This window comes from Taeniopygia guttata, chromosome 14 (genome assembly GCF_048771995.1).
Source record: "Taeniopygia guttata chromosome 14, bTaeGut7.mat, whole genome shotgun sequence".
In the NCBI taxonomy this organism is placed as follows: domain Eukaryota; kingdom Metazoa; phylum Chordata; class Aves; order Passeriformes; family Estrildidae; genus Taeniopygia; species Taeniopygia guttata.
The window spans coordinates 14898755-14913406 of NC_133039.1; the positions used below are offsets into that span (position 1 = coordinate 14898755).

The 14652-nt window shown below is 52.8% G+C and overlaps 1 protein-coding gene across 1 annotated transcript in view; it reads left to right on the top strand.

Moving 5' to 3' along the window:
* Window positions 1-6464: 6464 nt before the first annotated feature.
* Window positions 6465-14652, top strand: part of LOC101233507 (syntaxin-binding protein 4) — a 39969-nt gene continuing 31781 nt past the window's right edge. Inside the window, exons 1-2 of the mRNA XM_030284861.4 lie at window positions 6465-6677; window positions 10028-10101. Of these exons, the coding sequence (XP_030140721.4) occupies window positions 6610-6677; window positions 10028-10101 (142 nt within the window). The 5' untranslated portion in view covers window positions 6465-6609. The remainder of the gene's footprint in view (window positions 6678-10027; window positions 10102-14652) is intronic.

Genomic DNA, 14652 nt, shown 5'->3' on the forward strand with positions numbered 1-14652 from the left:
TTGATGCATAATTGTCAGGTGGCATCAGCTGCCTTCTGTGAGCCCCTCTCTACCAGGGGGTGAAGGGGATGGGCAGCAGAGATCTGACTTTCAGACAGCAAAGGTTCATTGGGATTAACCCCTCATGCTGAAGAAATCCACTGGCTGAGAAGGATGCTGGAAATAGGGATGAAGTCCAGAGGAAGGTGATAAAAGGGGTTGCAGAACAGGAAAGCCTGGCCAGCACTGAAGTGGCATCTCTGTCTGCCTGAGGTCTCGGTGGCCTGCTGGTGCAGATGTCCTGGGAGAAGGGGCCTTCCTCTCTGAGGAGTGAGAATGTGTCTCAGCCTCAGGTGGAGACACTCTCCTCCAGCAGAAGGAGGGAACAAGCCCTGGAAAACCTCCCAGCCATCAAATGCTCCTCACCTCTCCATCGTCAGGCCTGGCTCAGGTGGGAGGGAGGGGTGTCACCAGCAGAAGGAGCAGGGAGGGTGAAATGCTCCCCAGGAGCCACCCTGTGACCTCTGGAGGGCTCAGAGGAGGGGACTGAAGGAGCACTGGGGTCCACATGGTCCTTGGAAGGAGGAAAGTGCCCGGGGGTGTGGGGACAGGGATGTGGGATGGTTGGCAGCCCTGCCCATGGGGTTGAGGACCACAGGCTCACAGGAGCAGCGTCACCCCTGCAGGGCTGGCTGCAGCTGCTGCCACCCTCTGCCACCTGCAGGTGGGTGCCCAGGGGGATGCTGAGCCCAGGGCTGGGGTGGGATTGCCCATCCCTGAGTGCTCCCTGTGGGACCTGCCTGCTTCCTTCACCAGTAATTTTGGCACTGTGGTTCCTTTGGGTGCAAGTTACTCCAGGGGTGGTTCCAGCTGGACACGAGAGGAAAACTTCTCACAATGGGAACAATCAACCTCTGGAATCACTTCCCCGGGGAAGTGGTGCATCCCCCAGTGTTGGATACTTTCAAGGTTCAGCTGGGCAGGGTGCTGGGCTGTCTTGCCTAGACCATACTTTGGGCAAGAAAGGTTGCACTCACTTCCAACCTGGTATTCCATGATTGTTTGTTCCCTCTTCTGTTCAGACTTGTCTGTGAGCATCTCTGATCTCCTGAGCTCATCTGAAGTGACTCCATGGGTGTTATTATGAGAACACCGTGGGCTGCACCGTGGGCAGCTCCTTCCCAGCTGATTGGGTTTTTGATTTATTCCCAATGCTTTGTAGCTGATCCTGCAAGCAGCACAGTTGCAATTTTCCAATTTCTAATCAGATGTAAAAGCCTCTGCAGCCTACACTAATATTCTTGTGTCATGAAGTGAACTCACTCAGGAATGATCCAAAGTTCCTGCTGCTGCTCCCAAAGTGGTGGGAGGATGGCAGAGACCGTGACCCAGTGCCCTGCTGGGGTGAGCCCTCCCACCTCCCACCTCCTTAATGCTGCTTTCCGGAGCCAAGAGGCGTCAGACAGATCTCACTTCCACTGCAGGATGTCTTTCCACTTCTAATCTCCACCCACACACACCTACTTGGACTCTGTTCCTCTGCTCAGCCGGGCACAGAGGCTCCCTGCGGGCTTGGGGTGCTGCTGTCAGCACAGCCACCCCTTCCCCTTCCCCTTCCCCTTCCCCTTCCCCTTCCCCTTCCCCTTCCCCTTCCCCTTCCCCTTCCCCTTCCCCTTCCCCTTCCCCTTCCCCTTCCCCTTCCCCTTCCCCTTCCCCTTCCCCTTCCCCTTCCCCTTCCCCCATCCTTGTGCTGCTGCCTGGCCGAGCTCAGGATCCTTCCTGGGGCTGTTCCTTTTTGGGATGGTGTGGTCTGGCTGGATCTCTGGGATCACCCAGGGCTGCTGCTGTGGGATCTGTGGGATCTGGCCATACCTGGGCTCAGCTGCTCCCCACTCCTGGGGTTTAGCCTCGATATTGGGGCTGGAAGAACTGAGGAGATGATGGTTCCATTTCTTGTACAGCCTTAGCATGGCCAGGAGATGACCCCACGTCTTGGTTCAAGACAACAATTTTTGGGCACAGCATTTTGGGCTGCCCAGGACCCCCCACCTGAGCAGCCAGGCTGTGAAGGGCTTTGTGGCTGGGGGGAGAACTCCCTGAACCCTCAGTTTCCAATGGAAGTTTCATGAGAGAGGAGCCTTGGGTGATGCCTTCCCATGGGATTTTCATTTGCTGCTGGACATGTTGAGGGTGCCATGCCAACACTCCCAGTGACGTTAAACCCATCACTCCCCTCATGGTCCAGCTGCTCCCAGCTCTGTTTGCTCCTTGTCTGGGTAGGAAGGACAAGGGCAGAGCTGAGTTCTTTTTTATCATAACTTTACCTTTGGTTGTACTTGTTTCAGCCATTCTCTTCCCCTCTTTTCTTTCTGAAACCCAAACCCATCACCTTCTGCACTTGGCAGCAGTTTCTGGGCCTCTCCCCAGCGCTCCCAGTTTCACTCTCCCACACTTTTCTCTTCATGCTCTCCCAGAAAAATATACTGGAAATGCACATGACTTGTGCTGACCCAGCATTTTTAACCCTATGCTCCTGCTCCAAGACTCATTTTGATTCTATTTACAGTTTCACCATCCCTGCTTATAAATGGTAGTGTTAAGTAAAGCTGACTTCTACAGTTTCACTCAACTTCTATTAAAAATATTTTTTGTAGCAAAAATAATTTTTCCATTTAGAAAAAAAATCATTTTTCAGTGAGTTTTAAACCCATTTTTGTAGCAGTCAATGAAAAAGTGGAGAAACAAGTGAAACGTGTTTATCTGCTGTCCAGCCCCATGGGGTAACTTAGTTCTTAATTCATACTCTTTCTATTCTCTTGTTTATTTAAAAATCTAAGGTCTCAGCAGCAGTTCCCTGGGGTAAGAATCCTGGGTTAACTCGCAGTGGCTCAGCTGGGTCCCAGCTCCGTGAGGATCTCGAGCACACAGCACAGGCCCTTCGCCAGTGGGGTGTTTGCCTTCAACACTGTTGTACAAATTAGGCCTGGGACCCCTGGGTAGATCATAGGGGTCTTATAAATCCTCCCTGAATATGATTCTAAGTTTTAAACCACTGAAAATCTTTGGAATTGTTTCTGTTGAAACCTTCTCTGATTAGAGTCGTGTTAATGAACAGGAGCAGCAGCAGTGTCTGTCTCTTGCCAGAGTTGGTGTGTGTTTTGGAGGATGGAATTGAGGATCTGAGTGTTTGGAGAGAAAGTTGGAAGCTGAGCACTGCTCCTTTTCCCTGAGGGCCTCTTGGATTTGGTTTTCATTTATTTTACCAGCTTGTGGACAAGCATGTGGTTTATTGCAACATCCCACCCAGCGGGAAGGACCAGGAATCCCAGCCTTGGGCAGCTGAAGGGCTTCATGCCAGAGGTGTGGAGCCCCAGACACATCTGTCTAACCCTGAGTGTAGAAATTGTTCCCTGAGATGCAGAAATCTGGGTGGGTTAATTACTGAAGTGCCAGGCAGGAAAATTTCCCCATTTTCCTGCAAGTTTTGGGTTGACTCCAGTGAGCTTTTCTGCAGCCCCTCTGAAACTGGTCAAAGAAGTGACCTTAGCACCACAGAATGGCTTCAGTTGGAAGGGACCTTAAAGATTGATCACCTCATTCCACTCCCTGCCATGGGAATGGAGCCCATCCTACCTGGCCTTGGAGATTTCCAGGGATGGGGCAGCCACAGCTTCTCTGGGCACCCTGTGCCAGTGCTTCCACTCCATCCCATTGCCATTGCCTCCAGTGCTTGTGCAGTCTCTTCCCTGATAAATCCCCTGATTTATTCCAGCCAAGACTGGCCCAGGGATCAAGGCAGCAACTGTGGGACAATGCACCAGCACAGTCCCACAGGATCTTGGATGGCTGTACATGGTATTTTGGTGGTGGGATGGAAACGTCTCTTCCTCTGACCAGGAAGGTTATTGATGCATCAGAGGACTTGGAGTGTGGTCCTGAGTGTGAGTGGCAGGAGGCTGCTGGGTGAGGGGTGCCCAAAAAGGTCACCCCATGTCGGAATCTGTGGTATTGGTGATTCCGAGATTGTAGAAAGTCTCTGTTGTCAGCCCCGTTGCCAAAGCAGAAGCCATAATTGGTCTGTGCTGTTTCAAGGTTGTTTATTCTGTTTATCTCTAACACGTTCTGCTGCCCTGCCGCAGCTCTGTCCTGCAGGGCAGCGTGTGGGGCTCTGCCCTCAGTGGGATGGTACAAACATTAAATACCAGAAATTACGTGTACTATATTTACAATAATGTGCCAATATCTGTCATCTACGTTGAACAGTGTGTCCCCAGCCTAAACCAATAGAAAAATGCCAACATCACCAAGAACATGGAGGTAAGGAAGAAGAAGGAGGAAGAACAGGATCAGGCCCACTTTCCTCCATCTTAGAACTCCTGACCCCCCTGTACAAAGTAAAACCCCCCTGTACAGGTGTTAAAACCTCCCTGTACAATACTAAAAAATTTTCCCCTCTAATTTGTGACCACTTTTACTATACCATCTAACCCTCTGTGACCGCTTGTTCCACCTTCAAAGTTGGTAATTCATTCCATGGTTCAAACTCAAGATCACAGCTGTTTTCAGCTGCTTGCCAGGGTCTAAAATGCTTCTGACCAAGGCCTGGAACCTCTGAAAATGTCTGAGGGACATTTTGAGTTCTGACAACCCCAAGCTGGGCATGGTGCCAGGACTCTCCTGCCCCTCGGGGAGCTGTGGAACAGCTCCCAGTGCAGAGCAGGCACAGAGGGAGGCTCCCACAGCCCAGCCTTCAATTTCTGTGCATGTTCTGCCACAAAACCTCCTGGCAAGCCTCGAACGAGGCACTGAGACCCAGAGCTGGTGGTCATCAGGTGTTGGAATCTCCTGCCTTAATTTTTGGCTCTCCACACCCTGGTCCTTTTCTGTGGGATGGCAGGAGAAAGAGCATCTCCCTGCTGGTGGGTTGCTGAGGGATGGGCAGGTCTGTGAGGCTCCTGAAGGCTGCAGCATCAGGCAGATTTGGAGATGGGCCCAGGTACCACCCCTCGTGCTTAGTCTGCTTCAGCCAAAGCCTTGGCAAGGGTGTGAATGCATCCTGCTGTGTTCAGAATGGATCTGTCACCAGATGCATCTACGTTTGTCTAGTTGGCATTACTTATCCAATTTTTTTTTTTTTTTAGCTAGATAACTGAATTTTTAAGAAAGTTTTGGCCACCCAAAAGTCAAATCTACTCAGATTTTAAATGTTATCCAAATGTCCTCAAATGAAAACAATTTTTAAAAAGAAGACAAAACGCAGGAGAGCTTTTCCAATTTGTCATAGTTTTGAAGCACTTTGCATTTGCTCAGCGAGGCTTCACAAGAGGCCTTTGGGAGGCTCCAGCTGATAAAATCAGTTGTTCAAAATGGGAACAGCAATATCCAGCAGCTTGGACTCAAGGAATGGTTGGCAAGGAGTGGCAGTGCCAGGCAGGCACATCCACAGCAGCTGCAGTCAGAGCTCCACTAACGAGGGCAAGAGCCACTAATGGGACCTGGCCAGGAGCCTGCTGAGACACTTGGGAACAGCACGAGGAGGACATTGGTGGAGTCAGGGCCAGGAGCTTCCCTGTGACCTCAGATGTCCTCCAGAGCTGGCTGGGATGCAGGACCCGTGTCCTCCTGCAGGTCCAGGGGAGTATGTTTCCCTTCTCAGGAAAGGTCACCAGATCTTCCCCCCAGGATGGCAGCCCTGCTCCAGCCATGCCCTGAGCTGGGCTGGTCTGGACCATCCCCATTCACTGGCAAACCCTGGATCATCTTATTTCATCCCTCCATCCCCCCATCCCACAAGACAGGGGTGCTGCTGCTTCTGCAGCTGGATGATGGCACCAAGATAGGGATGGAGGACACAGTCTCAAGCTGCACCAAGGGAAATACAGGTTGGATATTAGGAAGAAGTTTTCACAGAAAGGGTGATAAAGCTCTGGAACGTTCTGCCCAGGGAGTTGGTGGAGTTACCATCCCTGGACGTGTTTATAAAAGGTTGGATGTGGCACTGGGTGCCAGGGTCTAGTTGAGGTGTCAGGGAACGGGTTGGGCTCGATGATCTTTGAGGTCTCTTCCAAGCTGGTCATTCTGTGATCCTGTGGAAGGGGCTGTCCAAAGGCAAATCAGGCTTCTGAGCTCCCAGCAGACAGGGACAGCTGAACTTGTTCTGCATTTAGAAGGAAATACTGTGGGCTGGAAAAGATGCTAAAGGACAAAAAAAAACCAGCATCAACCCTAAACCCCCTAAGTGCACAGTCTGTTACTGCTTCCAAAGCTTTGCTGTGGATTTTAACCCTTTAGGGATGGTGACTGCACACATCCCACACCGAACGCTGCCCTCCATCCTTGGCAGGGCCATTCCCAAGAGCACATCCCAAGTAATTCCCCTGAGCTGAGGATGAGCCGCAGCCCCGCGCTTTGGGAAGGCGCTCGGAGGGGCCGCGCTGGCTCCGCTTGCGTAAGCTTTAATCTAAAGTTGGAGATGTTTGAGCTGATCTGTGTTAATGTTGGGAGGAATTAACATGCATACGGGGAGACCACGTGATGCCCTCCGACCTCCCCCTTTTTTTTTTCCTTTTTTTTTTCCCATTTTTGTTTCTCCCATCCCTTTAACGGATTCCTGCCAAATCAGAGTGGCCGATGCCGGGCACCGCCGGCAAGATGCCCGCGGTCTCTGTCCTTTACAAGGGAGCCATCATCATCAGCAGGTAACCCCCCCAACTGTGCTGGGAATGGGGAGGGGGCCCGGGGGGCTTCCACTTCCATCCCTGGTTCTTCCCAGGCTTGGGAGGCAGGGATTGCAGGAAGAGCAAGGACCCCGTCGTTGGTTGGGTTTTCGGCGTTGGTGGCGTTCGCAGGGCTCGGAGTGGGGATGATGAGAAGGGTTGATGGCAGGGGATGATGATAAGAGCTGATGGTATCAAGGAGGCATCTGCTCCGCTGGAGCTGCAGCCGTGTGGTGCCTTCCTGCCCGCCCGGAGCAGCCGGGCTCGCCCGGGGAATTTCCTCGGTGATTTACGCGAAATACCCTGAAAATCCTGCGTGGGGATTGAACCAGCCTGGGCCCAGGGCTGCCCTGCCTTCCTGGGATGCCTTCGAGCTCCATTTTTCAAAAGCCAGATGTGGCCAGTTGTTTGTTCAGTCTTCAGTACAGTGCAAGGATTGCAAGGAGGGGCGTTTTTTGACATGGAGAAAATGCTCCCAGTCCGAATCTTAGAGGTGGAAGTTAATGGCTTTGCTGGATAGCTCAATATTTTCAGTTTTATTTTGGACTCCTGGTAAGTCCCTGCAGGTTATTCTTATCCTACATCCTGCTGGAGCAGCCTCTTGTTTCCCATGCTGTGTTCAGATCTGGGACCTGATATCGATTGGGAAACACCTTCTCTCTTGCAATTTAAATTCTGGGCAGTGCTTTGGTGCCTCCTTGCCACCTGGCACATCTGGGTCGGGGTTTTTCATATCAGGGCTCATCCATCCTGAGGAGCCCAAAGAGAAGCGCTGATGGTCCCAAGTTTGGAGTCTGGCATCTGTGTTTGGGGCAGGGTGCTTTTGGGGTCATTCATTTGGAACCTTGCCTAAGGTGTTTAGGGGGAGACTGTGAGATATTTTGGGGAGTTACTTGGCTTGGGGGAATCTCAGGTGTGTGATGCTCTTGTATCTGCTCTGGCTTGTGGTGAGAAGCTCCCACCAGACCAGCAGGACTTGGAGCAGCTCCTGCATCCCCTGTTCCAGACCCTCTGCCTGCATTAAAAACCTTGAGAGTGGATTGTGCAGGGCTGTGTTCATCACAGGCTGTGTTTGTGAAACTGTTTTAGTCCAGAGCACGGCTCCCAGCTCTGATCTCATTTCCCGGGTGCTGCACAGCTGTCCAGCCCTGATAATCTGGGGTAATGAATCCCAGACAGGTCCATCAGATTTGCTGGGTGGGGAGGATGATGCTCAGCCCTGCACATATTCTCTCATTTATCTGTGCAGAGGTCGGGGGGGCTGGCTGGGGGCTGAGTGTTGCCCGTGTGGGTGCAGTGGTGGGGCTGTCCCTCAGCCTGGTGTCTGCAGTGCCTGCTGGGCTGGCAGGGACAATGTGCAGGATGGGCACTGTGTGTGCAGCCTGGGCACTGTGTGTGCAGCTGGGCACTGTGTGTGCAGCCTGGGCACGGTGTGTGCAGGATGGGCACTGTGTGTGTGCAATCTGGGCACTGTGTGTGCAGCCTGGGCACTGTGTGTGCAGTTTGGGCACTGTGTGTGCAGGATGGGCACTGTGTGTGCAGCCTGGGCACTGTGTGTGCAGGCTGGGCACTGTGTGTGCAACCTGGGCACTGTGTGTGCAGCCCAGGCACTGTGTGTGCAGCCTGGGCACTGTGTGTGCAGGATGGGCACTGTGTGTGCAGCCTGGGCACTGTGTGTGCAGGATGGGCACTGTGTGTGCAGGCTGGGCACTGTGTGTGCAGCCTGGGCACTGTGTGTGCAGGATGGGCACTGTGTGTGCAGGTTGGGTACCTGTGTGTGCAGGTTGGGCACTGTGTGTGCAGCCTGGGCACTGTGTGTGCAGCCTGGGCACTGTGTGTGCAGCCTGGGCACTGTGTGTGCAGGTTGGGCACTGTGTGTGCAGCCTGGGCACTGTGTGTGCAGGATGGGCACTGTGTGTGCAGCCTGGGCACTGTGTGTGCAGCCTGGGCACTGTGTGTGCAATGTGGGCACTGTGTGTGCAGCCTGGGCACTGTGTGTGCAGCCTGGGCACTGTGTGTGCAGGATGGGCACTGTGTGTGCAGGTTGGGCACTGTATGTGCAGCCTGGGCACTGTGTGTGCAGGTTGGGCACTGTGTGTGCAGCCTGGGCACTGTGTGTGCAGGCTGGGCACTGTGTGTGCAGTTTGGGCACTGTGTGTGCAGCCTGGGCACTGTGTGTGCAGGATGGGCACTGTGTGTGCAGGATGGGCACTGTGTGTGCAGGATGGGCACTGTGTGCAGTTTGGGCACTGTGTGTGCAGCCTGGGCACTGTGTGTGCAGGATGGGCACTGTATGTGCAGTTTGGGCACTGTGTGTGCAGCCTGGGCACTGTGTGTGCAGTTTGGGCACTGTGTGTGCAGTTTGGGCACTGTGTGTGCAGCCTTGGCACTGTGTGTGTAGCCTGGGCACTGTGTGTGCAGGATGGGCACTGTGTGTGCAGGATGGGCACTGTGTGTGCAGGATGGGCACTGTGTGTGCAGCCTGGGCACTGTGTGTGCAGCCTGGGCACTGTGTGTGCAGGATGGGCACTGTGTGTGCAGCCTGGGCACTGTGTGCAGTTGGGCACTGTGTGTGCAGGTTGGGCACTGTGTGTGCAGTCTGGGCACTGTGTGTGTGCAGCCTGGGCACTGTGTGTGCAGCCTGGGCACTGTGTGTGCAGGATGGGCACTGTGTGTGCAGGTTGGGCACTGTGTGTGCAGGTTGGGCACTGTGTGTGCAGCCTGGGCACTGTGTGTGCAGGATGGGCACTGTGTGTGCAGCCTGGGCACTGTGTGTGCAGCCTGGGCACCTGTGTGTGCAGCCTGGGCACTGTGTGTGCAGGATGGGCACTGTGTGTGCAGCCTGGGCACTGTGTGTGCAGGATGGGCACTGTGTGTGCAGCCTGGGCACTGTGTGTGCAGCCTGGGCACTGTGTGTGCAGGTTGGGCACCTGTGTGTGCAGCCTGGGCACTGTGTGTGCAGGCTGGGCACTGTGTGTGCAGCCTGGGCACTGTGTGTGCAGTGGTGGGGCACTGTGTGTGCAGCCTGGGCACTGTGTGTGCAGCCTGGGCACTGTGTGTGCAGTGGTGGGGCACTGTGTGTGCAGGATGGGCACTGTGTGTGCAGCTGGGCACTGTGTGTGCAGGTTGGGCACTGTGTGTGCAGCCTGGGCACTGTGTGTGCAGCCTGGGCACTGTGTGTGCAGGATGGGCACTGTGTGTGCAGGCTGGGCACTGTGTGTGCAGCCTGGGCACTGTGTGTGCAGCCTGGGCACCTGTGTATTTAGCATGGGCACCTGTGCCTCTGTCCTTTTTGGCCCATGACAGAGAGCTGCTCCTCTTGTCTCCCCCAGGACACTGATGGGACCGTACGGGATGGATCGAGCCGTGCACTGCTTCGACTTCTACGAGTGTGCAAACGGGCTGGGTGAGTGCCAGGGGCAGCAGGCTGGGCTGGGATACCCAATATCCCCCCAGTCCCCAGAGCCTGTGTCAGGATGGGCCTCCCTGTGTGAAGTCTGGTGTCTCTCTGGTTCTTGTGTCTTGTACCTGCCTGTGCCGAGTATCTTCTGCTGCTTTTGCAGTTGGGACATTAAAAGACTGTCAAAATCCCAACTAATTCCATGGTAATGGGGAACAGCCAGTGCTGGGAGCTGTGCAGGATCCAGGGCCACAACCCCTTTCCCTCAGCAGGATGAGGGGGAGAGACCTTTCAGAATTTTCTGGATTAAATCAATTAAAATGCCAAATAAATAAATAAATAAACAGAATTTCCAGCACTCCCCTGCCCCTCTGCAGACTTTTCCCCCAGAAAGCCATCCCAGTGAGAGATGGAAGGTGCTTCCTGCAGCGCTCCTGAGGACTGGGATGCATGAGCTGGGTTTGGAAAGTTTGGCCCATGGGGAAGGGAATGAGCACCGAGTGAGTCAGGTGTCCTTCCACAGCACTCTGAACTTCAAAGCATGGATGAGAAGGGAAGAGAGAAAGTCACATCCACCAGAACGTGAGAAAATCCCAGTTTCATGACACTCAGCCCAGAGGGATCCAGCAGAGCATTTCTTCTGACCTCTCTGTGTCCAGTGGCGCTCTGCCATGGACTGCATAAAAATCTGTGATCCTGCATCAGGATTTCACAGTGTCTCCCCTAATCCTTCATTGTGAGTGCAGCCCACCCTCCCACAGGGCAGATGGGGACCTCTTGGTCAGACTCCTGAATGACCATCTGGGACAGCTCCTGAGGAGTCACCAGAGAAACAAGTTCAGGTTGCCTGAGACCTGAGATTAATTATGGATTAATTATTGGCTGTTTCCAGCTCTGGGGTAACAGGACTTTCTGCTGTGGAGGGACGGCTTTGCTGACTCTTTCCAGGTTCATGAGGTTCATGGGAGCTCAGAGAAATGACTTTACTTGGTGAACATGATATTTTAATCTCCAGAGGTGAATTTGGTTGAGTTGATGGGATTTCAGCTGTTGGGTTAGATTAGCTCATTAAAGGAGGAGGCCCAGAAAAGCCTGATGGGGCCATTACTGACCTCTGGAAGAAGTGACAGATGTGGCAGCCCTTTGTGAGCCACTTCACTCTAGCAGAGCCTACAAAGCAAATTGTGGGGTGCTGGAGGAAGCTACAATAATGTGGATTTCCTAATGCCATCAACTGCTGGCTTCACCCTCTCCTGTGAGGCTGGAGGCACTCAGGATGAGTGATCATCCTCCAGAAATCATGGAATGATTTGGCTTGGAAGGGGCCACAAAGCTCATCGCATCCCAATCCCAGCCATGGGCCAGGACACCTTCCACTGTCCCAGGCTGCTCCCAGCCCCATCCAACCTGGCCTTGGGCACTGCCAGGGATCCAGGGGCAGCCACAGCTGCTCTGGGCACCCTGTGCCAGGGCTGCCCACCCTGCCAGGGAACAATTCCTTCCCAATATCCCATCCATCCCTGCCCTCTGGCAGTTTAATCATCTCTCCCTGATGAGTGGTGCTTACAGAATCCCTGTGTTTGCAGAGGTGTAGCTGCTCAGAGTGGGTTTATTTGGGAAAAGAAAGTGCCTTGAGTTTCTCAAGCTGAATGCAGGTGTTATCCCAGCAGTTTCCCAGGTGGGATGAGGGGTTATCCCAGCAGTTTCCCAGGCAGGATGAGGCATTATTCCAGCAGTTCCTTTGGAGCAGCATCACTGCTTGGTGCCAGGTCAGCATTTGGCCCCGGGTCTGTTGCTCTGTGGCTTTAGGTGGAAACCCACATGTGAACCTCAGCAGAAGTTCAAAGGGGTTACCTGGCAGCTCCTCAAACCTGAACCTCGAATTAAAGAATAGCCATCAAAGGGAGGTGCTGATTAAGGAGCATTTCTCAGAAACACGGAGATCCCATTATCTTGACCTTCATCTGCTTAGGACAGGGCAGCGAGTGATTCACCTCCAATCTGTCCCTTCCTCCAGACAGAAAAAGCTGGCGGGGGCTGCAAGATCAACAGAGGGATTAAGGGAAATGTAATTGAACATTGGCAGCTTAGGCAGGCAGCGGGTGGCCCCTCTCTGTGGCCAGGCAGTGGGGTCAGGATGCGCCCGGGATGATCCCAGTTGGACTAAACAACCAGATTAGCCAGGACACCCCCTGACCTGTGTGGATCCAGGAGCAGGTGAGATTATAGCCCGAGAACTGTGACTCTGGCATTAGTGGGAGCAGGATTAGAGGCACCAGAGAAGCTTGAGGGTCTTGGAGAAATGTATAGGATCGTTAGGAGCCTAAAGAAAACACAGTCTTGGTCAGTCTTACCTCTAGGTCCATCTGGAGTTTTTCTGGCAAACTTTGTTCTGCAGAAGAGAAAAAAAAAACCAGGGACATGGGCATCAGCTCCAGGACCTTTGCCAGAAAGGAAAGATTAAATAGAGGGATCCAAAATAGGCTAGATTATCTGGCCCTAAGTATGACCTAATAAGCATTATACTGGGACTTTGATGCTGTGATAATTAAAGAGCCATTATTTACCTACACTGGGTCCCAAATAGAAATCTGCTTGAAGTAAATGTTTATAAAATATGTAAAAAATTACTGTCCCAGGAATGCTGCCACCACAGTCCTGGATGATCCAGGTTTGCTGCCATCCATCAGCTGCTGTCCCCTGGAGTGGTCTGAACCCTGGAAGGGGTGAGCCCTCTCTCCTCCTCCTCCTCCTCCTCCTCCCTGCCCAGTGGGGACCCTCCAGTGGATTTTGGGGGGCAGGACTGCCACCTAGAGCACCTTCTTGGTGAGGTGATGGGTGAGAGTAGTGGGCAGAGCTCAGCAATATCCAGCTGCTTTCCCAACAAGGGAGTTCAAACTCAGGGATTTTTTTCTCCTCCCATCCAAGTTTGAGTGTGTCTGGAGCAATACTGTGAGTAATCACTGATTTTAATAACAAGATCGGATTTTCTCATGACATCGTTGGGGATAAAGGAGGATTTGGAGATACTTCAGCTATATTAAGGCATTATTACAATTGATTTGCAGACACAAAAGGAAAATAAGTCATTATTGATTTGATATCTCGGCACACACTGGGCTGCTGGGGGATGCTTTGGCTCAGCCTCTGCAAGGTGCAGATTTTTATATTATTTGTCCCATGTGCTTCATCATTCCTAATTCCTTTGTTTTAGGGGTGAAGAAAGATGTAGGATGAGTTCCTCAGTCATTCCCTTGGCTTGGGCTGGGGAAGAGAGATCCCTTGGCCCAGCAGAGAGATCCCCTGGCTCCACAGGGAGCAGAGAAATTTCCAGCTGAGCATCCCTGGCCATGAGCATGTTTTACCTTTGGCCCATGGCCACAGCATCTCCTCCCCACTTTTTGTGTCCAGGTGCCTGACCTGACCCACACCTTGGTGAGGCTTGTGCTGCTTATAGATACTTTTTTAGGGGCAGTATTTCCAATTTGAGTGAATTTCTTTTATAATGCAATATAAAATATTATAAATATAAATTATAATAATATGATTATATAATATTATATTATTATATTACTAATTAGAAAATATTAGTGGCTATTCCTGAGGTGTTCTGCTGTGAGTTCCCTGTGCCAGCAGTAAAACAGCTCCTCACAAGTGCCTGGTTAATGCATTAAGGCAAGTGAATAAACTCCAGCAACCAGACAGGGCTGGGACTTGGAGCTCAGGAAAAGAAGCCATTGGTGCACATAGAAATAGAAATGTCGTTATGGGAAATTGTAATAATTTAGTTTTCATCTAATTTAATATAAAGGTGACTTGAAACACAAAATCTTTCCCTAGAGGCAGATGAAAACTCTGAGGGGACTGAGAGCAGAGTTATGAAAGGAAGGGAAGCGGGGATGGAAATGGTGCTGTGTCCTGAGTAACCCTACTCAGGATCCTCTTCCCTCCCAGTTTTAGGGCAGCAGCTGTGCCTTGTTCCTACAGCCCAGGACGTGTCCAGGGCCCGAGCAGCCCCTCAGCCCCGGGGCACAGGGCCACAGCAGCAAAATGCCCGACCGGTGGCTCTGGGCAGAGATTTGTTAATTAAAGCCAGGCTTCTTAATCCTTCTGTCCATAGCCTGGATCTTCGAAGCGGGACTTAATGAGGCCTGGATAAATAAGTCTCTTGGACCTTTTCCTGCCAGCCAGCTTACGGGGACAGGAGGGGTGGCTGTGAGGAGCAGGAGCCGTGCAGGTGCTGCAGGGCTGTGCTGGGCCATTGGAGCAGGGATCACCTCTGTGCTCCTGCCTCTGCTGCTCCCCAGGCCAAACTCTGACACCAGTGGCCACTCCTGGCGTGTGGCTCTGCCCTCAGTGACCGAGTCAGAGGCTGAGGGGCTGCTGGGGCCTGGCAGGGGAGTGCAGATGTCCCCACCACTGCCCTGCCCCTGGGGGCTGTCCAGGTGTGCACAGGGCAGGAATTCCTGTGGGAAACACTTGTCACCAGGAATGTTTTGATCTGCAGCGGGAACAGATCCTTTCCCATCAGTGATGAACTTGGAGCTGCTGGACAGA